This window comes from Nyctereutes procyonoides, unplaced genomic scaffold (genome assembly GCF_905146905.1).
Source record: "Nyctereutes procyonoides isolate TBG_1078 unplaced genomic scaffold, NYPRO_anot_genome, whole genome shotgun sequence".
Lineage (NCBI taxonomy): Eukaryota > Metazoa > Chordata > Mammalia > Carnivora > Canidae > Nyctereutes > Nyctereutes procyonoides.
In genome coordinates, this window is record NW_026575051.1 from 11497020 (window position 1) to 11522745 (window position 25726).

The 25726-nt window shown below is 50.9% G+C and overlaps 2 protein-coding genes across 2 annotated transcripts; one reads left to right on the forward strand and one right to left on the reverse strand.

Moving 5' to 3' along the window:
- The first annotated feature begins 7229 nt into the window (after window positions 1–7229).
- GNMT (glycine N-methyltransferase) lies at window positions 7230–9932 on the forward strand. The gene is made up of 6 exons (XM_055330474.1): window positions 7230–7468; window positions 8199–8326; window positions 8771–8887; window positions 9096–9238; window positions 9347–9468; window positions 9552–9932. The coding sequence occupies exons 1-6, from the start codon at window positions 7263–7265 to the stop codon at window positions 9721–9723; spliced, it is 888 nt and encodes a 295-aa protein (XP_055186449.1). The 5' UTR covers window positions 7230–7262; the 3' UTR covers window positions 9724–9932.
- A 101-nt stretch (window positions 9933–10033) lies between these two features.
- Window positions 10034–21686, reverse strand: PEX6 (peroxisomal biogenesis factor 6). Its single transcript, XM_055330466.1, has 17 exons — window positions 20776–21686; window positions 19132–19295; window positions 18581–18664; window positions 15246–15348; window positions 15028–15161; window positions 14263–14374; window positions 13700–13908; window positions 13090–13285; window positions 12831–12907; window positions 12531–12663; window positions 12245–12450; window positions 12062–12123; window positions 11713–11821; window positions 11297–11413; window positions 11102–11179; window positions 10635–10774; window positions 10034–10499 (listed from the first exon to the last, which is right to left on the reverse strand). The coding sequence occupies exons 1-17, from the start codon at window positions 21655–21657 to the stop codon at window positions 10363–10365; spliced, it is 2943 nt and encodes a 980-aa protein (XP_055186441.1). The 5' UTR covers window positions 21658–21686; the 3' UTR covers window positions 10034–10362.
- Window positions 21687–25726: the final 4040 nt, after the last annotated feature.

Sequence of the window (25726 nt, forward strand, 5' to 3'; positions counted from 1 at the left end):
CCTGACATGCATATCCCACCACAAAGAGAACAGGAACTTGTATGTATTTTGTTCACTGTTCTATCCCCAGCACTCAGTATAGTACCTGGCACAGAATAGCTACTTAATATGTAGCTGTTGAATTCATGAAGCACAGAAGGGTTAAGTAACTTGCCCAAGGCCACACATCCCATAAGTGGCCCATGCAGGTTATGAGCCCAGGTGGAACGGCCTCAGTGTCCTGGGGCAGAGCCCTAACGCCATAGCACCATGCAGCCCTGGCCCCGTGGGCACCATCCTCCCCTTACATTGGCTGTATTCTAGAAGGCAGACAGCTACAGTCTTCAAAGTTCAATGTGGGGAATGCAGTTAGAAGTCAGATAGCTTTCAGGATGCCTGGGTGGCTCAGCGGTTCAGCATCTGCCTTTGGCGCAGGGCATGATTCCAGAGTCCCAGGATCAAGGCCTACATTGGGCTCCCTCTGCCTGTCTCTGCCTCTCTCTGTGTGTCTCTCATGAATAAATAAATATTTAAAAAAAAATTTCAGATAGCTTTCAAATCTTTCTCCCTTTTCAGAGTTTACAGTTGCATAGAGCTGAAAGCCAGCTTGATCCTTTTGCTGCTCTCAAGGGCTGGATTTTTTTTTTTCTTTTCTTAAGTAATCTCTACACCCAAAGTGGGGCTCAAGCTTACAACCCCGAGATCAAGAGTCACATGCTCTGCTGACTGGGCCAGCCATGCATCTCCCAAGGACTAGCTCCTGTTTACAGTTTCTTGAAGAAAAATCCAAATTTATTCACTTTTTTAAATTGTATTCTCCATTTACTAAGATTGTACTGGCCAGCAGAACTTAAACTTCCATGAAAATGATTATGATTCTTTATAAGGAGATGTTGTTGCACATCGAGGAGGAGAGAAGCAGGCCTACCCCATCACCAGTTCCAGGGTTGGCAACATCTCCTGTATCTCCTATCACCACCACCCCCCAAAAAAATATAAAAGTTTCTCTGTTCAAAAAGAACAAAACAAAAAAGACCTTCTAGGGGTGCCTGGGTGGCTTAGTTGGTTAAGCATCTGACTCTTGGTCTCAGCTCAGATCTTGATTAGGGTCATGAGTTCAAGCCCTTGGTGTTGGGCTCCACGCTGGGCATGGAGCCTACTTAAACACAAAACAAAATAAAACAAAACAAGACATCCAATAAACCAGGTTTTTTTTTTTTAAGATTTTATTTATTTATTCATGAGAGACAGAGAGAGAGAGAGAGGCAGAGACACAGGCAGAGAGAGAAGCAGGCTCCATGCAGGGAGCTCGATCCCAGGACTCCAGGATCAGGCCCTTGGCCAAAGGCGCCAAACCTCTGAGCCACCCAGGTGTCCCCAATAAGCCAGGTTTTTATTCTGTTAGAAGTTACTTACTCATCAGTGGTGAGTGGTCTTGGAATTTTACTGTTCATCTCATCAAAACATGATGACATGTGCTTAGTCACCTGTTTCAATAAGCAATGCTTATTTAGCCTATTACCAGAGCTCAAATAGTGTATCATTTTTATGTGGAAGACCAGCTCAATGAGCAGATTCATATACATTGAAGAGATCTTATTGAACATTAGCACATCTTAAAATTGCTTGTAACAAAGGGTGAAATGGTCAAAGAAAACCTCTCTTCTTACACATTGGTGAAATTCTTATAGGTGCACTGAGCTTAATAGCAATGAGGCCACCTTTCATTAGTGTTGCAGTTCACTGATGTAGGGACCAACTTTACACTCATTTAACAGGACTTTGTTAAAGCAAAATAAGTCTTATATGTATATTAAACAGTCCAAAAAGGTGGGGCGCCTGTGTGGCTCAGTCAATTAAGTGTCTGCCTTCAGCACAGGTCATGATCCCAGGGTCCTGGGATAGAGCCCCACATTGGGCTCCTTGCTCAGCAGGGAGCCTGCTTCTCCCTCTGCCTCTGCCCTTCCCCTCTGCTCTTGCTCACTGTCTATTTCAAATAAATAAATAACATCTTTAAAAAGAAAAAGTCCAAAAAGGAACCCATTTTGATATATCTGCCAATAGAATCCATGTGGGTGGGTGGCTTCCCTCCCCTCCTCCAAACCCAGTGTTCAACCTGGGTAGACACAGTCAGCAAACAAGAGATTTTTTTACAGCAGCTTGGACTGGAGTTTGGGTATTGGCATCCATCATTTGAAAAATTAATTTCTACCTCTTCTGAATCTAAACAAAAACAGTCAGGATGTCCTTCATTTGTAGTTACTGAACATACATACTTCACAATTCTAGTATTTTAATGTGTTCTCAAATTGGAATAGCCTGGGAATATGTCCAGCTACAGCCATAGTCCCAAGCTAAAGTCTTTTTGCAAACATCCACATTTGGGGATGAAGAATTTGTTTTTAAAAATATTTTATTTGGGATCCCTGGGTGGCTCAGTGGTTTAGCACCTGCCTTTGGCCCAGGGCGTGATCCTGGAGACCCAGGATCGAGTCCCGTGTCAGGCTCCCGGCAGGGAGCCTGCTTCTCCCTCCTCCTGTGTCTCTGCCTCTCTCTCTCTCTCTCATAAATAAATAAACAAACAAATAAATAAATAATCTTTTTAAAAAATAAAAAAAGGAAAAAGAAAAAGAAAGCATGATTAAAGCCAAAAAATTTAAGGTCAAGTGAAGAAAATATGCTTTTGATGGTTAAAAGTAAAAAAGAAAAGAAAGAAAGGAAGAAAAAAAGTCCATGAAACGTCATGTGTGCTATGGTGTCAACATTTTTTTAAATGCCTCTGGATGAGAAAGAAATCAATTATTAACTTCAGAACAAATGTCTCGTCTTACAGTTGGAAAGTACATTTCACAAGCTACTCACAAACTATTTTTTTACTCCAAATTTACCACCAGTATTTATATTATTTTTAAAAATCATATTATGGCTCTGTAGATAAAATTATATTTTCCTCAAAAATTATAAGCATGAATATTTAAATAAAAGCCAAATATTTAAATAAAATTCCTTATCAGTATGGAGAGTACGGCCTTTTAGCCTCTAATGGCTGTAAACCAATCACAACAATGTTGTGAATGTACGAACATTCAGAGGTGTGCATTATGCCAAAAATGCAAAGACCTTTGTTTTAAAACAGGAAAGAAATAAATAAGAGCTGAAATCTCTTCTGGACAAGAAAAAGTTCCTGGGGATTGTCTTGTCTTTAAATATTGAGACTCCTGGCATCTGGGTGGCTCAGTCGATTAAGCCTCTGACTCTTGATTTCCCCTCAAGTCATGATCTCAGGGATGTTAGAGCCCCACATGGCCCTTCATGATGGGTGTGGAGCCTGCTTGGGATTCTTTCTCTCCCTCTACCCCTCTTCCATCCCTCTCTTTTTTTTTTCCATCCCTCTCTAAACAAACAAACAATTAAATGCTGAGATCAAAAGAGTCAGAGAAGCCTTATGACCTGTTGACATGGATTATCCCAGTTTTTTTCTTTATAATTTTTTTAAAAAAGATTTTATTTATTTATTCATGAAAGACACAGAGACAGAGACAGAGGGAGAAGCAGGCTCCCTGCAGGGAGCCGGATGTGGGAGGATGTGGGACTCGATCCTGGGATGGGGATCGCAACCAGAGCCAAAGGCAGATGCTCAAACTGAGCCACCCAGGGGTCCCCTATTTTTTTTAAAGATTGTATTTATTTATTCATGAGAGACAGAGAGAGACAGAGAGAGGCAGAGACACAGGCAGAGGGAGAAGCAGGTTCCATGCAGGGAGCCCAACGTGGGACTTGATCCCGGGTCTCCAGGACCATGCCCTGGGCCGAAGGCAGCACTAAACCACTGAGCCACCGGGCTGCCCATTCTTTTTCATTTTTTAAAAAGATTTATTTTGTGAGAGAGCACACACAGGAGCAAGGGGAAGAGGGAGAAGCAGACTCCCCACTAAGCCTGGAGCCCGATGCCAGGATTGGGACTTGAGCCAAAGGCAGATGCTTAACCAACTGAGCCACCCAGGTTTCCATCCTGGTCTTTTTAAAGGTGACGTTTCTTAACAGCATTTTTTTTTCTCTCTCTTTTTTTTAAATTTTTATTTATTTATGATAGGCACATAGTGAGAGAGAGAGGCAGAGATATAGGCAGAGGGAGAAGCAGGCTCCATGCACCGGGAGCCCGACGTGGGATTCGATCCCGGGTCTCCAGGATCGTGCCCTGGGCCAAAGGCAGGCGCTAAACCACTGCGCCACCCAGGGATTCCCCTCTCTCTCTTTTTTTAAGACTTTATTTATTTATTTATTCATGAGAGACAGAGACACAGGCAGAGGGAGAAGCAGGCTCCCTGTGGAGAGCCAGATGGGAGACTCATCCCTGGACCCCGGGATCACCACCTGAGTTAAAGGCAGCCACTCAACCACTAAGCCACCCAGGTGCCCCTCCCAATAGCATTTTGAGCCCCTAGAAAATTCCTGGCTTACCTCAGATGCATTCAGAAGGGGTTAAGAGACAAAGTAAATGTAAAAGAAATAGGAAAAAAATAATAATTTGCCCTAGGCCACTTATCTATATATTTATAATTCCCAGTACTGTGCCCTTTATTTTTTTAAAGATTTTATTTATTTATTCATGAGATACAGAGAAAGAGGCAGAGACACAGGCAGAGACACAGGCAGAGGGAGAAGCAGCCGCCCTGCAGGAAGCCCGACGTGGGACTCGATCCCGGGTCTCCAGGATCACACCCTGAGCCAAAGGCAGATGCTCAACTGCTGAGCCACCCAGGTGTCCCCTGTGTCCCTTTTAAGTTTGCCAAGGACCTCTCTATAGGGTCAGCATAAGCACAAGATTCCATTACTTGGGGAAGACAGGCCCATTTGAGGCAGTCTGTGTGCTAAAAATAGGAAGTTAAGAATGATTACATAATCTTTGGGGTCCCTCCAGCTCCCAGATTCTACAGATAATGGAAGGATGAGGAGAGAGGAGCCTCCTTCATTCAAAATTCCATGCTTAGCTCTTTCTAAAGCCAGAAGAACAAACATAGGTGGGGAAGGCTGTTCTCGCTTTCTTGGGCTTCACTGGGGGGCATATTGCTGAATCCACCTTATTCCAGGGTCTTGTCCTAGGAAGAGACTTCTGGGTACGCGTAGGTGGCTCAGCAGTTGAGCCTTTGCCTTTGGCTCAGGTGTGACCCCAGAGCCCCGGGATCGACTCCTGGGATCAAGTCCCACCTCAGGCTCCCTGCATGGAGCCTGCTTCTCCCTCTGCCTGTGTCTCTGCCTCCCTCTCTGTGTGTCTCTCATGAATAAATAAACAAAATCTTTAAAAAAAAAAAAAAAAAAAAAAGGAAGAGACCTCTGCTTTGGGGAGGAAGGGTAGATGTACACTAACCAAACCAAAGAGCCAATTTATGAAGTAGAAGTGTGCAACACAGCAGCAAGGGCATCAAGCATTTCCACCCCCAACCATGGACTTGGCATCTTGCGGGTATCTCTGTAGAAAGCAGAGAATGTTTACAAATTAAAACTTTTAGGGGCGCCTGGATGACTCAGTCAGTTAAGCGGCTAACTCTTGGTTTTGGCTGAGGTTGTGATCTCAAGGTCGTAATATCAAGGTCGTGAGATCTAGCTGAGCCCTGAGGCAGGGTAGGGCTCTTCCTCAGTGAGGAGACAGCTTGTCCTTCTCCTTGCCCCTCTGCCTCTCCCCCTGCTTGCCCTCTCCCATGCTCTCTCTAAAATAATGGAATAAAATCTTTTTTAATTTATTCATGAGAGACACAGAAAGATGAGAAAGAGAGGCAGAGGGAGAAGCAGGCTCCATGCAAGGAGCCAGATGTGGGACTTGATCCTGGATCCTAGGATCACGTCCTGAGCCAAAGGCAGATGCTCAACCACTGAGCCACCCAGGCGTCCCTAAATAAAATATTTAAAAAAAGGGATCCCTGGGTGGCGCAGCGGTTTGGTGCCTGCCTTTGGCCCAGGGCGCGATCCTGGAGACCCTGGATCGAATCCCACGTCGGGCTCCCAGTGCATGGAGCCTGCTTCTCCCTCTGCCTGTGTCTCTGCCTCTCTCTCTCTCTCTCTCTCTCTCTGTGACTATCATAAATAAATAAATAAAAATTTAAAAAAATGTATATATATTTTAAAAAAATGAAAGAAACCAAAAGTTTTAGGTGTGCGTAGGTGGCTCAGTTGGAAAGTGCCTGACTCTTGATTTCGGCTGGGGTCATGATCTCAGGGTTGTGCTTTTTTTTTTTTTTTTTTTTTTTAAGATTTTATTTAGGGCAGCCTGGGTAGTTCAGTGGTCTAGCGCTGCCTTCGGCCCAGGGTGTGATCCTGGAGACCTGGGATTGAGTCCCACGTTGGGCTCCCTGCATGGAGCCTGCTTCTCCCTCTGCCTGTGTCTCTGCCTCTCTCTCTCTCTCTCTCTCTCTGTGTGTGTCTCCTGAATGAATAAGAGACACACACAGAGAGGCAGAGACATAGGCAGAGGGAGAAGCAGGTTCCATGTTCTATCCTGGGTCTCCAGGATCACGCCCTGGGCCAAAGGCAAGCTCTCAACCACTGAGCCACCCAGGCGTCCCAATAAAATCTTATTTAAAAAATAAGATTGATTGATTTTTGGTGGAGATGCTCGATTTCAAACAGGGGCCTCAAACAGCAAAATGCTTAGAAGCATTGCTAGTCGGTAAAGAATTGGGAGGAAAGGTCGGACGTCGCCTTAGAGACTCAGGGAAAAGCTCAGTGCGTCACCTCCAGGCCCGAGGAGCACCTGCCTCCAGGTGGGCAGCCGATCCCCCGGATTAGAACTGCTCCTGGACTTGGGTGGCCCCTCCAGCATTCTTATCCCCAGATACGCCCTCTTCCGCCCTTCCCAGGCCCTCCTTCAGCCGGACAAACCTCCTTTAGATATGCTAATACCGTCCTAGCGCTGAGCTCGGCGTGGACTGGGAAGTTTTCTTTCCTTCCTTTCCAGTTTAGGTGGCGGTGGTGGGGTGGGCGGCCTCACTGCTCCCCCCCCCCATACACACGCCGCGGCGGGCCCCTCCCGGTCCTGCGGGGCCCTGGCTTCAGTGGGTGGGGCAGGGAGGGCCCTTTGCCGCCGGGTGGTCGCCCGGAGGGCTGGATCTTCCCGCGGGCGAGAAGGGCCTATTCAGACCTCCCCGCAGCGCCCCCCGCCCCGAGGCCGCAGCCCGGCAGGGGCGTGTCCCCGCGCTCACCTGCCATTGGGCAGGTGGGGCGCCGGCCTCGGGCGGGCCGCGCTATAAGTGCGGGGCGGGCGGCCGCGGAGCCAGGCGCGCCGCAGGATGGTGGACAGCGTGTACCGCACCCGCTCCCTGGGGGTGGCGGCCGAGGGGCTCCCGGACCAGTACGCGGACGGGGAGGCGGCGCGCGTGTGGCAGCTCTACATCGGGGACACCCGCAGCCGCACGGCCGAGTACAAGGCCTGGCTGCTCGGGCTGCTGCGCCAGCACGGCTGCCAACGGGTGCTCGACGTGGCCTGCGGCACCGGGTGAGCGCGGGCCGGGGCCCTGGGGGTGGGGGGTGCCGGCCGGGAGGAGGGGCTGGCGACACCCAGGGTGCGAGGTGGGGACTCGGGATGCCGACGGCCGGATCCTCCCGGCGGCGCGGCGGCGCCTTGGCTTTGGGACCGGACCGACGTAAGCTCTCCTGGGTGCTGGCTCTGGCACAGCTCCCGAGTCGTGGCCTTGGGCAGTGTTAACAGTTAACAATTCGTTCGATACTTGGCCGTGCCACGCGCTGTGCCAGGAGCTTTGGATACATCCATTTTTAAGGTCTCCAGAAAACCTCAAGATGTATGCAGTGATGTCCCATTTAGAGTCGTTGAAATCCTGCCCCAGAGGGGTGAAGGCCCCTATACCTAGTGGAGAAGAGATGCTGTACTACTTCCGCGTGCCCCGGTTCCTAAATTCCAGGGACCTCAGTTTGCCTCATCTCTCAAGTGAGGGTAACACCATGTACCTCACAGGGTTGCCGTGAGGATTAATGCACAATGACAGAGTGCCTGGCTCTGAAGGGATGCTAACAAAACCCCAAAGTTGCTACCTGGTGATAGGGAACCCATTTGCCAGGTCATTTGAGATCAGTGGAGAGGGCCTGGGGAGAGGAAGAAGAGGAATGGAGCCAAGAGTGGAGAAGGGTCCAGCACAGGGCCTCCTCCTTGCCTTCCCCAGGCCCCTTGACTGCCCCTCCCTGCCTCTCTCCCCTCTGGCCCTGCCCAGGGTGGACTCCATCATGCTGGTGGAAGAGGGCTTCAGCGTGACCAGTGTGGATGCCAGTGACAAGATGCTGAAGTATGCACTTAAAGAGCGCTGGAACCGGCGGCACGAGCCAGCCTTCGACAAGTGGGGTACGCACGTCCAGGCAGGCCTTCCCCGCCCGGCACCCCAGGGCCCAGTGCTCTCTGCCCTGGGCTCTTTTAATTCCTGTGCAAATTCGGGTGTTTGTTTTCCTGAAGGGGACAGCATAATTACTTTCATTTCCCCAGAAAGGGAGGCTTAGGCACTAGAATGAGGTATCTGGTAATGAGGGGCTAGTTTTGATTAGAAGTGTCTTCTCCCAAATAAAACCCAGTAAGCACAGAGCCATTCTTCCCATCACAGCTTCCTCCCCGCCCCCTTGACCCCTCCCTCCCCTTCACCTTCCATATCCATAATAATCCCCTCCTCCTAACTGGATGGGGAATCCCCATGTGTCTTGAAGAGGAAACTGAGGCAGGGCTGCACTCGATGGAGAGGGGTACTGCTGGTGCCTCCATGCCACCTCGAGCTCTCCTTCCCCTTCCTGGTCCCAGTCATTGAAGAAGCCAACTGGATGACTCTGGACAAAGATGTGCCCCAGCCACCAGGGGGTGCCTTCGATGCTGTCATCTGCCTTGGAAACAGCTTTGCCCACTTGCCAGACTGCAAAGGTGAGACAGGGTGTACCCTGGAGCCTGGCCCTTTGAGCTATACCTCTTTTCACAGACCCCTGGGTGCCTGCTATCCTGGCCAGAGCAGACTGTTTTCTGCTCCTCCCTGACTTGTCGTCTGTATCCCTGGGGAGGAAAAAACTGGGAGGGAGACTGGTGCTTGGGGCCCTGAGCGGACGCAGCCTCTCTGCCCTTGCCTGGAGCTCAGGAGATCAGAGTGAGCACCGGCTGGCACTGAAGAACATCGCGAGCATGGTGCGGTCAGGGGGCCTGCTGGTCATTGACCATCGCAACTACGACCACATCCTCAGCACAGGCTGTGCACCCCCAGGAAAGAACATCTACTATAAGGTGAGGGCCCTGGGGGTGGGATGAGAAGCCCAGAATGGGGGATGTGATCCTGGGGTCCAGCCCTGCAGTGGTTGCCAAGGCTAATGCACCCTGCACCACTACCTACAGAGCGACTTGACCAAGGACATCACCACATCAGTGCTGACAGTGAACAACAAGGCCCACATGGTGACCCTGGACTATACAGTGCAGGTGCCAGGGGCTGGTCAGGATGGTTCTCCTGGCTTGAGGTACCCACTGGGCTTGGCAGCGGGTGAAGGGGGGTGGTGCGGAGGCCACCAGTCCTCATGGTTGCTTGGGGGCTCTGTTGCAGTAAGTTCCGGCTGTCCTACTACCCGCACCGTTTGGCTTCCTTCACGGAGTTGCTACGAGCAGCCTTTGGGGGCAAGTGCCAGCACAGCGTCCTGGGTGACTTCAAGCCTTACAAGCCGGGCCAGGCCTCCATTCCTTGCTATTTTATCCATGTGCTCAAGAGGACGGACTGAGCACTGAACCTGGCCTCAGCTCCTACAACCCTCCGCCCAACATGGCCAGCCAGATCTCTCTGGGGAGGTGGGGACTAGCAGTCCCATACCCGGCCCAGCCCCAGCCCTGCAGATCCTGGGGTGCTGGGAGGGGCAAGACTGCTGTTGTGGGTGCAGGATTTGGGTTCGGGCAAATGGAAGTATTAGCAATATAGTCTGTGCCTTTTTCAGTTCTGCATGTTTTGTGTTTATATGGGAAGGATCAAGCTCCCGCCACCGTCCCCTCCCTGGCCCTCCCCTGGGGCTTTGTCCTTCCACAAACTAGCTCTTTTCACACTCCAATCTTTCAGATCACAACCAGCAGGGGGCAGCATCCACTTTATTTTCAGCCAAGACTGAGGCTCCCTCTGGCCAAGCTCCTCCTCCTGAACAGAGGTCTTTAGTCTTGGGGCTGGAGCTGGCCTAGAAGGACAGCTAGGCAGGGGATGATGCCCTCTGAGTCCCCATGGGGCTCCTCGGCATGTAGGGGATCTCCTGGAGGTAGGCAGCCTTTGGGTGCAACCACAGCTTGCTGAGGAGCCCTTTGCTCTCTCAGGTCTCTGTGGGGACACCTAAGTACCTTCAGCCCTTGCGGGCAGGGTCCCAGATGGTAGGAGGCTCCTAGCAGGCGGCAAACTTGCGCTGGATGCGCTTGTAGCGGAGCAGTTCCTGCTCACTGACTGAGGGCTGCAGCCGGGCAGCGGCCTGCAGTAGGTCGTCCATGGTGAGTAGCAGTGTTGAACTCCCGGGCTCCAGCCCTGGTGGGGGGGGAGGGTGACAAGGGAGCAACAAAGGCTGTGGCCTGTGTCCGAGGAGGGGAGAGCCCTGGAGTGGGCATCATCTTCTTGCCCAGAGGCCCCCAAATTGGCCTATGGGGCTGGCAGGTAGCTCACCTTCCTCCAGGTCCCGAACCCTGCGTTTGAGGGCAGTTGTCATGGCATCGGAGCAGAGAGAATAGAGGTCTGCGCCCGTCAGCTGGGGAGGACAGCGATCCAGCACGTTCACCAAGCTCACAGAGGGCTCTAGCTTGAACCTGTTATGCAGATAGAGGTTTTACCTGGCATCCTCTTTTTTTTTTAGATTTATTTATTCTTGAGAGACGCAGAGAGAGGCAGAGACACAGGCAGAGGGAGAAGCGGGCTCCCTGCAGGGAGCCCAATGCGGACTCAATCCCAGGACCCCAGGATCATGGCCTGAGCCAAAGGCAGATGCTCAACTGCTGAGCCACCCAGGCGTCCCTTACCTGGCATCCTCTAACTGTCAGAAGGCATCCCTGACCGGCTTATTCTGCACATTGCATTTATCCCCTAAACATCCCAAGGCCCAAGCCCTGTGAGAGTCTCCCCCTAGTAGGGCGTACTTGCGTGTAATGGCGCTCAGGACACGTAGCTGGGAGGCGCGATCCTCACTCACCCCCACAAACACCAGCTTGTCAAATCTTTAGGGAAATAGGTGTAAATGTCAGGGAGCCCAGCATGAAGATGGAGGAGGCAAAGGTGGGGGTCAAGGGACACGCCTAGATGGTCCTGGTAGAGATGAGAATAGGGGTACACACCTGCCAGGCCGCAGAAGGGCAGGGTCCAGGAGGTCGGGTCTGTTGGTGGCTCCAATCACAAACACATCTTGAGTGCTGTGAAGCCCATCCAGCTCGGCCAGGAGCTGAGACACCACCCTGCAAATGAGGACATGTAGGCCAGAGTCCTTGGCCCTTCCTCAGCCTCTGCCCTGCCTGTGGCACCCTTCCTTGCAAGCTTTCTCCACAGGGCCACATGCTTGGTTGTGTCCTCTATAGCCCTCCACGCAGGCCCCCTGTTCTCATCAGTGTCCCTGACCCAAGTCCACAGCCCCCATTCTCTTCTGTTATACTATTTCAGAACTGGAATGGCAGCAACTCTGGGCTCTGAGGACTGCTGCTACCTGTGTCAAATCCCTCCATGCTGGACCCGACTCCAGTCTGGCTCAGACCCCCACCTGTCCATCACACCTCCAGAGTCTCCATTTCGCCCCCGGCTTGGGGCCAGCGAGTCCAGTTCATCAAAGAAGATAATGCACGGAGCCGCGGCTCTGGCTCTGGCAAACACTGGGGAGAGAAAGGGACCCACAGGAGGGGGAAGCTCAAGGGCGGGTCTGAAGTCAGGTGATGGAGGAGGGAAAGCCAGGTGTGACAATTCATCACTCCAGGTACTAGGCCACCCTGGGAAGGTGCTTTGTAGAAAGCACCACAAGACTTTGGAAAGGCCCGGAGTTGCTGGAGGATAGAGGCAGCACAAGGGCCAGCAGGGGTTAGGAAGGGCTAGAAGCCTGGCCTTTCCTCACTCACCTTCTCGCACATTCTCCTCACTCTGGCCTACATACATGTTGATGAGCTCAGGCCCCTTCACACTGAGGGAGAAGATGGGATTCATCAGATGCATGAACACACAACTGACTTCTCAGTCAGCCCTTTCCCCAGCCTGAGGCAGCTCCCGGTCTGCCCACCACCCCTTCCACACCCCCTTGCCACCTGAGGAAGGTAAGGCTACATTCGGTGGCTACTGCCTTGGCCAGGAGGGTCTTGCCCGTGCCAGGGGGACCATGGAGCAGAAGACCCGAGCGCCTGAGGCCCAGGCTCAGCAGCTCGGGGTGCTCTAGAGGGAGCTGAATGGTTTCCAGAATCTCCTTCTTCACTTCTTGCAGCCCGCCCACATCATGCCAGGACACTGAGGGGATCTAGGAGATGGAAAGTGTGTGGTTGGGACATGGTGGTGGATAGAGCTCCTGTCCTACCTCCGAGGACCTTGAGTCTCTACCTTGGGGGCTCCAATGGCCTGGGAGTGAGCTGTCTGCAACTGCTCCAGTGCCTGCCCAAAATCCTCAGCCAGGAGGGGAAAGCCAGCGGCACATAGCTCCCCCTCATCCTCCTCACTCAAGCCACCTGCCAAACTGTAAAGAGAAACCCAGGAAGACCTCTGGAGGAGCTGACCTAAAGGCATCCTCCCCATCAGGGTCCTGGTTCCTCCCTACCCCACACCACCCCCTGCCCTTGACCAGCTCCCACCCAACTGTATTTCCTCTTGCCTTCTTTTCCCTCCCATGCCCAGGTTCTTTACCCTGAGTTCTTGATCCTGGTGCAGGCTACCCGGCTGCTGTGGGTCAAAAGGGCATAGAGATCCCCTACCACGAAGCCCTGGGGAACCGCGGGAAAGGGTATGTGAGCAGAGCTCAGTAGCCAGGAGTCCCAGGGAGGCCAGTCCCCCAGCTGTAGCAGAGGCCCAGTGTTGGTGCCTTGTGGTCTTCTACCCATACCAGCGGGACTGTAGTCCCATGACAGAGAAGGTGGGGAGGCCCGTCCCCTGCCCAGGGACTCACCGCACACCTCCGTGCCAGCTGCGTCAGGTTCACCTCTTGGCCAAGGGGGAGGTGGGCAGTGAGAGCCTGAAGGACACTGAGCCGCTGCCCCTCTGACAACACAGGCACCTCCAGCTCGTGAGGAAACGCTGTCTGCACATCAGCAGGCAGGTCCTGGGCCTGGCTGGTGGTGGCCACGACCATCAGGGGCGGGCAGCTGCAGACACAGGGAGGGTGCTGAGGGCAAGAAAGCGGCTGGCAGCCCTGAGCACTGTCTTGTCATGAGGCTGGTGCAGTCGGGGCATGGAGGTGGGTGGGTGGGTGCTGGGATAGGAAAGGGAGGTGAGCACCTCAAAGCTTCATGGGCATACCTTGAGAGGGGGACCTGTGCTTCCCCCCCTCATAGATGGAACTCACTGATGGTAGAGGCTGTGTTTTGTTCTTTGATATACTGCTCCCCACGAAATACTAGGGACTGCATCCCCCTCCCTCTGGATACCCTAAGTTCCTCAGCTCAGGACTGTCACATATGGGTGGGATGTCTGAGAAGCTATTGAGGAAGAGAGGACAAAAGGCTGGAGGGGGTGAGGGCTGGGCCCTGCCTTTTTCCAGACCCAGCTCTGCATCATACCTGGTGAGGGGGTCCTCATCCTGGAGGAGGTGACACAGCGTGGCCACCACACGGGCGTCCTCACCTAGCCCATCACGGTTCCGGCCCAGAAGGTCCACGGCTGTCAGCAACAGAACCACAGGCCGGCAGCGCCGAGCCCGGGAGAAGGTGGCCTGCAGTTTTTTCTCCACAGCCCCGCTACTGTCTGCACAGAGGCTAGAGCAGGGCACCTGGGGAGGAGGCCCCAGTGGTCTGAGCAAAGGGCACATGTGACTGAGGCGGGAATGGCGGGGAGAGGAGCCAGAAGAAGATGCAGGCCTTATTTTTTTAGAGGGTAGAGATAGGGGAGAAATTAACCCTGTTCAAATCCTACCTCTTTTCCCTAACCTGGACTATCCATCCAAATCTTTAAACCCCTTCCTTTTTGAAAGTATCTTTTGGTAGCTGAGAATTCTGGGAATATGCCTGACCTACTGGCCCACTTGCCTGAGGTAGCAGGGCCAGGCTAGTAGCCAGAGGGGGAGAGGAGGAGAGAATCTGGGCTGGGAGGTGTAGCTGGGGTTCAATTCTCCAGGTACCCTCACCTTCAGTAGGTGGAGGCCGAGGCGGCTGCAAGCTGCAGTGACAGCTGTGGTCTTCCCACTGCCAGGGGGACCCCGCAGAAGGACGCTACTGGTTCCTGTCAGCAGGGCACCTCTGTAACCAGAGAATGGACACTTGTCTCCTCCATTCTGCTCAAACTTACGAGCCCCCCATAACATAGGGACCCTGGATCTAGAAAGCAGACACTTTCTCTCTCCTTGTGGCATCCCCTCCTTCAGGGATGTTTCCACATGGAGAAGCCGAATTTCCCATGCCACCTGTGGTGCCCTGGCAGGGGCATGGAGCATATCCAGTAGCCAGGACAATTGCCTTTTGTCAACGCTGCCTTCAATGTCATCAAAGCCTTGACTGTTATGTCTATGCATTGTATTGAGAGGAATTAGGGAAAGGTCTGTGTCTACACTTAGGCCAGTGGTATGAGGAGCTGTATCTTTGGGGGCCAGGGTGGTGAAGGCCAGAATGGCTAGTGGGCTTCCCCAAGGGGAAGGGCAGTCTCAGAGACAGCTGTCCCTGGTGGAGATTGTTCCTCCACAGCCACCTTGGAGGATGGAGGTTATCCCAGAAAGGAGCCCAGGAGTCTGCTTACAGAAAGGGCATGGGCTACTGGCCTGGGCATACTTGTTTGAGGGAGGTCCCCTCAACCCTACACTGGCCAGCACATCAGGCACCACTTGTCTAGCCCACTGCCCCTCCAGAGATGTCCCGAGCAGGCTTTTCTCACACCCAGAGGCTGCAGCCTCACTCACCCTGGCTGGAGGCGAGGCTTCAGAGCAGCACAGAGCTCAGTCACCAAGGTCTCCAGGCCTGGAGGAGACAAGCTGTTCCAGGGAGTAGATTCTCCTGAAGTGAGCCTGGGAACAAGGCTCAGGGTAGAACCCACCTGTGAAAGGTGGGAGGAAGCTTTAGTGTCTGGAAGCTGTTTCTGTTCCCTTTCCCAGCTCTACTCCCATCCCCAGGGCCTCACCAAGTACAAGGAGGTATGGGTGATGTCTGCCAGGTAGGCACTGGTGGGCCCATCTGGAGCTTCCCCAATGGTTTTCTTCACTTTAAAAAACATCTCCCACCACCTGCAGGAAAGAAGCCCAATGAACCCAGGATCCAGAGCCCACATACACCCCTCCCTAAGGACAAGGTTGTTGTCTCATAGAGGTCTGCTGCAGAGGCAAACTCAAGAAAAGCATGAATAATTGCCCCCAGACATGGCAGGTGGTAAGGAAGGGGCGAGGAATAGGGAAGAAAAAAAGCAAGTGATTCTTCTCTTGCTGGCTGGCTCATTCACATTTTGTAGGCAGAAGGGATAACTGCCCTTCACATCCCTCATGACAACTATCAGAGAGCCTTGGGGATGTATTTAATGGCCACCCATTCCAGTGAGAAGCCACAGCTGTAGGGGCACCTGGGTGGCTCAGTGGTAGCATCTGCCTTTGGCTTGAGTCATGATTCCAGGATCCTGGGGTCAAGTCCCGCATCAGGTTCCCTGCAGGGGGCCTGCTTCTCCCTCTGCCTATGTCTCTGCTTCTATCTCTCATGAATAAATAAAATCTTAAAAAAAAAAAAAAGCCTTCCAAAACCTCAGCTGAAGTATCCCTTGTCTCTTACCTAATAATTCCACTAAAATCTAATTGCAGATCCCTTATTAAAGACATCTAATGGGGACGCTGGGTGGCTCAGTGGTTGAGCATCTGCCTTTGGTTCAGGGTGTGATCCCTGGTTTGGGGATCAAGTCCCACATTGGACTCCCTGAGAGGAGCCCGCTTCTCCCTCTATGTCTCTGCCTCTCTGTCTCTCATGAATAAATAATTTTTAAAAAGACATCTAATGATTAATTCTTTTTGGCTGCACAGAATTATCTGTGAAACTTGAAAATCATCTCCCACATATTGTATGATTTCATTCAGCAGATTGGTAACTGCTGGGGGCCAAGGGAAGGAAGGAGTAGGGAGGGACTGTTAATGGGTACAGGTTTTGGGGTGACGAAAATGTTCTGCAACTAGATAGTGGTGTTGTTTGCATAACCTTGTGAATACAGTAAAAGCCACAGAATTGTACACTTTAAACGTGAATTATATGTCAATTTTTAAAAAAGTAATCTCTATGTCCAATGTGGGACTCGAACTCATGACCCCAAGATCAAGAGTTGCATGTTCTACTGACTGACCCAGCCAGGCACCCAACTCAATTTTTTAAATTAGCATTTTTCTCTCCTTTGGAAAAAAATAAAAAAAGACTACAGGGGCCCCAGCCTCACCTTGACTCTGCTCCAATAGGTCTCATGTATTTTTTGAAAGCTCCCCCGGCCATAACCAGGGTTGTGCAGTCCCAGGCTAGTGTTAGAGTGAGTTGGGGCTACTCAACCTGCTCCCCTGCAGAGTAGTTACTAGCCCAATCTTCCTGATAAAGAAATGATGAACTACTCCCCTGTTTAATTCTCGGGTGGAAAGGCAAGGACTTGGCTCAGACTATAACTTGGGCCTGTCTAAATTCTAGTTGGTGCAAATCCCTTTGTTCACATTGTTTCAGTAATAAAGCTGCTTCCTCTGGCAGCAAAGTGGGACGTGTGGGAATACCTCTGGGTGGAGGGGAGAAGCATACCAGATTGGTATTCGGAACTCTTGCAATTATTAGGGTAGGCAGTTATCGTGATAAAAATTGGAACGTAAGGAAGCCTGTATCTTACTGTTATTCAGTATAAATGAACAGTGAGTAGGTCTAGAACCTGGAATCTCAATCCTGAGTCACAATGCACATGATAAGCAGTGGAATCCAAGGGGGAACAGCACTGTGGGGGGTTAAGGGGAACTCCTCCCTTCCTCAGACAGCAGGACCATCTCGGTGAGTACAAGGATCAGACTTCTGGATATTGCTGGGAAACGCTGGGTTGTGTTCTCAAGAGCCAGATGGGAGACAGTGGAGCTGGATCCTGGTGGCTTGCTCCAGGGAAGTGAAACTGTGGAAGAGCCTGAAGAGGCTACATCACCAACTTTGGAATTCCGTTCCAGGGATCACAGGAGCCTCCTAGCAAAGCTTCCCTTACCAGGTCTGCAGGAGGAGGGCTAAAGCACTCGTCTGTCTGTCCTTGGACCCACCTGCCCACCCTAACCCTGCTTTCCAGGACCTGCTCAGGAGAAAGAAGTGTGTGCTCAGCATCCAGGGGAGGGAGGGAGGTCTCTACTGGGCGGGAACAGCAGAGAGATCCAGGAATAGAACAGGCTTGCTGGTCTGTCTCAGAAGGGCCCCAGTGCCTGCTTTTCTTTGAAAGTACAAAGGGTGGAAAGCTAACCCGTAGATACTGACTATATTTAAGATGCAACAGAAGTGGGAAGTGGCTAATACATGCCAGCCTGGCCTCAGTTGTAGATTTAATTTGGGAAAGTTCAAAGAGGTGCCATAAACATTAAATGGGGTGTGGGTACCACAGCTCTGAACGTTGACCAAGGATGAATCAGGCACTCCAGACAATGCATGTCTTGGCAAAGGACCCAGGCTGGCTAGGCCAGAGACCTTGGGCATGCCAACTCTTTATTTCCAGTTGGTCCCCCCACCTCATTGAAATCCCCTGAATGTTGGATTAGCAGGTCTATCAGCTGTGCCCTCCTAGTACATTGCTATAGGAAATCAATCTTGGGGTATCAGGCTACATAGTCTCCCACTTCACATAAAGCCAGAGCAGTCTCTGAATTATTTGCCTCACTCTTTTACATGCAACCTCTGTGACCAGGGGCTACAGGGAGGAGAAAGGTTAGACCCTTTGTTTGGGTGCTTGGTTCAGTAATGCTAAATTTCTCACTCTTTATTCAGGAAAAGGAAAAAGAGAAGGCCTCTCAATGACGGCAGGAATCTGTCTCTCCGCCGTTTTGGGAGATAGGATTGAAAAGCTGCATGTATACACACCATTAATTAGGGCAGAAATCAAAGCCTGGGTCTCCTTATGTTGAGTATATGGGAGGTGTGGCCTGAAACCTGGCCCAAAAAACACTGAGGTTGAGAATGAAGCAAGGAATCGCATGTTAGTCTAGGCCCTTAAACTTCACAATGCTTTCCTTTATCTATGACCACCCAATAATTTGAGGATAAACACATCCCAAGGGCAGCAGGCAGTGGTTCCTAATCTTTTTTTAATCCTGCACCTATTTGAGAATCTGAAGAAAGCATGTACCTTTTTTTCTGGAAAAATGTACAGAACAATACATTTTTCTTATATACAAAATTATTCCATACAACTCATGGGGAAGGGATCACAGAACTCTTACACCCAGATTAGGACTCCCAGCTGGGATAAGACAGGAGGCAGCTGCATACCTGGGCAGTTTTTCTGGGCTTCCTTCCAGGATCTCTACTTGCCCAACTGTTGGTACACACAGAACATCCCCTTCCTGGACTGCCCTGCAACACAGCAGTGGCCTTGGTCAGCTCACAATGAGAGTTAAAGCATGGGCCTGGCACATGCCCGCATATCCACTCCCAACCTACAGACTATAAGGGCCTACCCCCTCCCTCACTCAGAGATCCCATGCAGTTATCCAGAGAACAAGTCTGACCTAGAATGAGCTCGGGGGAATAGCAGAGAGGCTAGAAAGGGGGATCACAGAGCAGTGAGGGGTGGAGCAGGATCCTGGCTCTTTGGGTGCCCTCTCAAATCAAAGAGGTTTCTCAGTTTAGAATGTCCAGATTCACCTCATGGTCCCAATTTCTTTTCTATTGACCGCGTGCCACACCAAGAGGCATCTAGCCACAATACTGCCTACAGTGTGGCTCTGTAAAGTCAGAGTCTGTGGGAACTTGTCTAAGGCATAGGAGAGGAGGAGAGAATGGGTGAGATGCTATACTCCTGAAAGGGGTAAGCAGCTAACCTGGGTGTCTGAAAGTGCCGGTAAAGAACATGGTCGTAATTTCCATTAGTGCTGTAGTGGGGAGAGGATACAATTTCGATGTGTAACTCTTTGGCAAACAGAGGCCCAGACAGCACTGAGCAGCTTCCTTTGTCTTCAGGGGCGCCGGAGCCTTCTGAATACCTCTATTAGAGAAATAACCACCACCTTATAACCTTCCAAGGAGTCAGGCTCTGCCCCATCTTAACTTTAGCAGCCAATATTTCTATTTGCACTCTCTATCCACAAGAACTGTGGGAGGGGAGGCCTAAGGTAGCCAAACTGAATACCTGTATCTTCCCTAGAAACAGAAACCTCTCCTTGTCATGGGCACCAGGAAGAGATTTCTGACTCTAGCTCCAAAGAATTCACCAGTAAAAATAACCTTTCTGTGATACCTTTAGGTCGGCTCCCGAGCCAGGAAAGTGGTAAAGACATTTAATTCCCGTAAGTCCTTTTGAGTCACACCAGGCAGTAACTGGGATTGCTATTAATTGGACATTAGTGGGGACACTGAATTCAGGCTGTGGGAAAAGGCTATGATCTCACTGAAGCTCAAAGGGTCGGTTCAGCCAAATGAGCTCCAGTCTGAGGACTTCAGTTTTTCCTCCATTCAAAAGGAAATCCACACCTGACTCCCAGTTATGCATATCTTATATCCCTCTTGACATCTGATAGCATGAATTGGCTATGCCAGCATTATCTAATAGAACTTTTTACAGTGATAGAAATGTCACCTCCATGTGCTATTGAGCATGTGACATGTGACTAAAACAATTAAAAAAACCGAGTTTTAAATTTTATTTAGTTTTAATTAATTTAAAAAGCCACAATGTGGCTAGTGGCTTCCATGTTGGACAGTACAGAGCTAAACCATACATCTAGGTGCCTAATTAAACAGACTATATTTGTCCCCCCAAATACAACAATCTTTTTGAGGTAATCTCCTTAAAGGCAGAAACCAAAAACTTCTCTTGGGTATATTTAATAAAATATTAAAATCAAACACCAGGCACTAAAGATAGTAAAGAGCCCTTCCCTTCAAGGGATTTACAATACATAACTGAGGATTAGACAGTACATAATCATAACTGAACAGAAAATAAATGCCCCGAGGAAAGGTACAAAACGCTACAGGAGGGAGAAGTCAAGTTAAATGCGTGGTATGATTATGTAAGGCTTTAGGAAGGCGGCATCTTTAGATGGGCTTTGAAGGAAAGGATGGTAAAACTTTAACAGATGAGGCTAGAAGAGCAGGAAGGAATGTGAAGTCAAGGATAAATAAGCATGAGTAAAAGAAATGAGGTATCATCCTCCATATTACTCAGTACAATTCTGGATACGCTGTAGCAATTCAACAAACAATTGATTAAGTAGATTACTGTATACAACCAGTGATTAATAATGATTCTCTCCTTTCACCTCAATAGATGCAAGGAAGCCTTTCCCATGCCCCACTACACCATGGAGGATTACATTTTGATTGTAGAGAATAGATAAATAAGACTAAGAGACATTAAGATCTAGCAAGGGACTTATATTCTACAACTCTCCTCTTCAAATGCAGTCGAGATAGGGAGAGGAATAAGGAGTGGAAGCATTCCTGACCTTAGTCCTGTATCCTACCTGAATTTTGAGCTCTCCTACTTCCAAGGGATCACAGCCGAGATTAAAAGCAAGAGTGGCAGGCACAAGGGCCAGTCCGTCAACGAGGGGCTCTCCTGGCTGCCCAGAGCCGGGTCCCAGCTTTTCAGAGAGGTCCCAGCGAGGCTCTAGGACCTGCATCCTGGCCAAGTGTGGCTGGGAAGTGTTTGACGACTCTCCGGCCCGGGTCACCCACACCCATTCGCCCTGGAAGAGGCCCAGGCTACGGAGACAGCTCCGGCTTACCCCCAGCGAATCTCCAGTCCCTCCCAGAACTCCCCGGAGTCGCCGGACCGTGCAGTTAACCGCGAAGGAGGACACCACGGGCGGGGGTGGAGGCCGGCTGCAGTCCCCGGCCTCCGGACCCAGTTTGGCCCGCCCGCGGAGCTCAGTCACAGCTAGCCGCGTCCCTGGGCCCAGCAGCCCTTGCAACGCCGGCCGTGTCTCCAGCACCCGCGGCCCGGGCACAGGCAGGGCCTCTCCACGCCGCACCAGCAGCGGCCCGACTCGCGGTCCGAGCCCGGGCCCCGGAGAGGTGCCCAGCAGCGCCCAGCCCAGCGCCGGCGGCCGCCGCACGGGCCGCGCCCGCACCCACGCCCCAGAGCCCAGAGCCAGAAGCCGAAGCAGCGCGCGGCTAACCAGCAGCTGCGGGGGCCCGGGACCCTGCTCTTCCGTCTCCGCGTCCGGCCCCTCCAGGGCCGCCACTAGCAGGGCCGGCCCCGCGGGGCTCTCCCCTGCGGGCCGCAGGGCCAGCACCAGGCCCAGCCCCGCCGCAGGCCACGGGCCCCCGGGGGGCAGCAGCACAGCCAGCGGGGGTGCCTCGGTCGGGAAGGGCTCCAGGACTCGCAAAACCGCCAGCGCCATGGCGACAGGAGACCGCCGCGGAAGGCGCAGGAAAGCCGCTTCCGGGGCCAGGCACCGCACGCCGCTTCCGCTTCCGCTTCCGCCGGGGGGCGGGGCGAGGAGGGTGGGCGGGGCGCCGGGCGCCGGGAGCGTGCCCCCGGAGGGTGAGCGGCGTCTCGGTGCCGGGGGTTGGCGCCTCGGAGGCAGTGACGCGCTCGCTGCCGTTGCGTAGTCCTTTTGAGACAGTGTTCGCAGGCCTCTGCCCTCTGCGCCTGCTAGGGGAGTGAGGTCCTCTCAACTCCCCGCCATGCGCTTAAACAGTTAATTGAATCATCCTCGAGCGTTCAGCGTGCCCGAGACCGGCTTGTCCCAGGGCTGAGAGCGCTGGGTGGAGCGTGTAGGAAGGAGTCCAGTCCTCTGGAAGTCCTGCAGCATCCGCGGTGGAACTGTAGGCACCGAGGTTCGGGAGTTGTGGGGAAGGCTGCAGGAGGGAGTGGTGGGATAAAACTGTCTCAGACGTGCTTTTGGATATACAGTGGCTGCCGCGCGGATTACCGCCTGTGATTCCGTAGCCCTGGAGTGCTCGGTGCTGCCACACCTGTTCCAGCACATCCTACACAAAATACACGGTCCAGTGTTCTTGTCCTGTTTGTTGTCCTGTTCGTTCTACTCCCACCAAACTTGAAGTGAAGACAAAGCAGCTCCAAAACCAGTTGCTCTCCCCAGCCCAGGATTCGTTGCAGACCGGAAACCCACGTCTTTTCTACCCTGTAGGGTGGGGTGGATGTGTGTGGCGGGCAGTAAAGCAGGCAGAAGAGAGGGGTTCAAGGCTTCAGTCATGAGCAGGAATCAACAGCTCCCTTCCCAACTTTGCTGTTAGATTCCATCCTTGTCTCCACCTTCACTGCTCTGTACAAGACAGTTGGACACTGGCAGGCCACACTTCCAGTTACTAACAACAACAACAACAACAACAACAAAATATTCGCACTTAGAATCAATGGATTGGTTGGTGGTAAGCTACTCTTTCTGAACCTTGCAGTCTCCTCTAACCACTGCCCAACTGCCCAACTTTCTCTTTTCCCTCACAGCTGAACAACTTGAGGCAGTCTTCTACTTTGTACATTATGAATTCTCAAAAGTTTCCTGAAAACCTGAGTGTTGAATATTGGATTTACATGTTATAAGATATTTCCTTTTTTTAATATTTTATTTATTCATGAGAGACACAGAGAAAGAGGCAGAGACACAGGCAGAGGGAGAAGCAGTCTCCCCACAAGGGAGCCTGATGTGGGACTCGATCCTGGGATCATACTCTGAGCCAAAGGCAGCCGCTCAACTGCTGAGCCACCCAGGCATCCCAAGATATTTCTAATCCTAGCGAGATAAGAAAGCATTTTTATACATTTATTATTTTTTTTGGGTTTTTTAATTTTTTAATTTTTATTTTTTTAAAGATTTTATTTATTTATTCATAAAGACACACACACACACACACACACACACAGAGGCAGAGACACAGACAGAGGGAGAAGCAGGCTCCATGCAGGGAGCCGGATGTGGGACTCCATCCCAGAACCGCAGGATCATGCCTTGGGCTGACGGCAGATGCTTTAACTGCTGAGCCACCCAGGTGTCTCTTTATGCATTTATTTATTTTTAATTTTTTTTTAATATTTTTTTAAATTTATTTATGATAGTCACAGAGAGAGAGAGAGAGAGAGAGAGAGGCAGAGACACAGACACAGGCAGAGGGAGAAGCAGGCTCCATGCACCGGGAGCCCGACGTGGGACTCGATCCCGGGTCTCCAGGATCGCGCCCTGGGCCAAAGGCAGGCGCCAAACCGCTGCGCCACCCAGGGATCCCTATTTATTTTTAATTTAAAAAAAACATTTAAGTAGGCTCCACACTGGGGCTGGAACTCATAACCCTGAATTCAAGACCCCAGCTGAGATCAAGAGTTGGATGCCTGGGATGGGATGCCTCGGTGGCTCAGCAGTTGAGCCTCTGCCTTCTACTTAGGGCATGATCCCAGTCCAGGGATCAAGTCCTGCAACGGGCTCTCTAAAAGGAGCCTGCTTCTCCCTCTATATCTTCACCTCTCTGTGTCTCTCATGAATAAATAAATAAAATCTTAAAAAAAAAAAAAAAAAGAATTGGATGCTCAACTGACTGAGCCTCCCAGAAAATATTTTTTAAATGTCTGATTGTAGTTCCTGGAGGTACTTCTAATCTTAAATGTGAACTTGCCCAATTCCACTTTTTTTTTCCACTTTTTTTTTAAGATTTTGTTTGGTTTTGTGTTGTGTGTGTGTGTGTTGTTGTTGTTGTTTTTTTTTTTTTTTTTTTTTTGAGAGCACACAGGCCTGCTTGAGGTGAGGACAGAGGGAGAGGGAGAAAATCTTAAGCAGACTCCATGCTGAGCATGGGTCCTGACTCGAGGCCCAGTCTCACAACGCTGAGATCACAACTGAGCCAAAATCAAGAGTTGGGCCAACTGAGCCACTCAGGCAGACCTCTACCTTATTTATTTATTTTTTAAGTAATCTCTATGCTCACATGCTCCACTGACTGAGTTAGCCAGGTTCCTGGTCTAGTTCCAGATCTCTCTCTTTTTTTAAGATTTTATTTATTCATGAGAGACAGAGAGAGGCAGAGACACGGACAGAGGGAGAAACAGGCCTCATGCAGGGAGCCCGATGTGGGACTCGATCCCGGGACCCCAGGATCACCCTCTGGGCAGAAGGCAGGCACTAAACCACTGAGCCACCCAGGGATCCCCATAGTTTCAGATCTTTATTTTTTTTATTTGTATTTATTTATGATAGGCACACAGTGAGAGAGAGAGAGGCAGAGTCACAGGCAGAGGGAGAAGCAGGCTCCATGCACTGGGAGCCCGACGTGGGATTCGATCCCGGGTCTCCAGGATCGCGCCCTGGGCCAAAGGCAGGCGCCAAACCACTGCGCCACCCAGGGATCCCAGTTTCAGATCTTTAAAAGAACATGTAAGAATGTACTAGGGACCTGAATTCACATGGACGAAAGCTCCCATTTGGTAGTTCTGAACTATATCATGTGGCTCTGTCCCTTGCTTCCCAGAGGGACCGAGAACTGGGAGGATGGTGGGGTGAGTCCAAAAAGGATATGTCTGTTTTACATAGGCAAGTTCTAGGTCTTAGGACTACAGTGCTCCTGTAGTTCAGCACTAATGTAGACACAAATATCCATCCACAAATAAATATCCTTTCTTCCCAGGCTTTTCCCCCAGCAAATAATGGTTGGCATGCAGTCACCTTCATACTACTTTGAATTGTCGTTAATCGTTGGGAGCCAAATACTATTTCTATAAGATAGGAGCAGTGTCTGTTGCCTTTACTTCCATATCTCTTGCTCACTCTTCAACCATTATAATCTTCCTTCTACTTCTCTAAAACTTTCCTTTAGAGATCACCTACAACTTTAGAATCGAAGTGGTGTTGTTTGATCTTTATCTTAATCATTCCCTGGAATCTGGTACTATTGAGCAATCCTCTTTTACTTCCTTTGCCATTAGGACACTAGTTTTCTACCTATATCTCTGATGGCTTCAGAAGTTATCTTCAACTCCTCCCTTTCCCTTACCGTCTTCCCCACAATCCAGTGAGTCACCAAATCCTGTTGATTCTACACATTTCCCAATTTTGTCTTTTCTTTTCCCTGCCATGGACTTTGTCTTTTAACATTGCTCTCCTAGTCAAGAGCCACAGGCTTTTTCTTGAGCTTTCTCCAGTTTCTTCATATAGTCCATTGTCTAATGGAGTCCACTTTCTGAAACACATTCCTCCAGCCACCTCTAGGGTTGTGAAATTTATTGCATTGTATCTTAAGCATCTGTTTATACAAGCCTGTGAACTTCACCAGACAATGAACTCCCTGAGGGCAGGAAATGATCTTATCCATTAGGATACTGGCTTGGGCAGGATGGAGGTAAGGGATGGTATATCCTAAAATATTCCAAAAAGGAGGTAGTTTTTCCCACTGTATTCCCAAGTGTTCCAATTTGCTGGTTCCACAATCCCAGGACACATGCAATAGGAATGGGGACCCTCT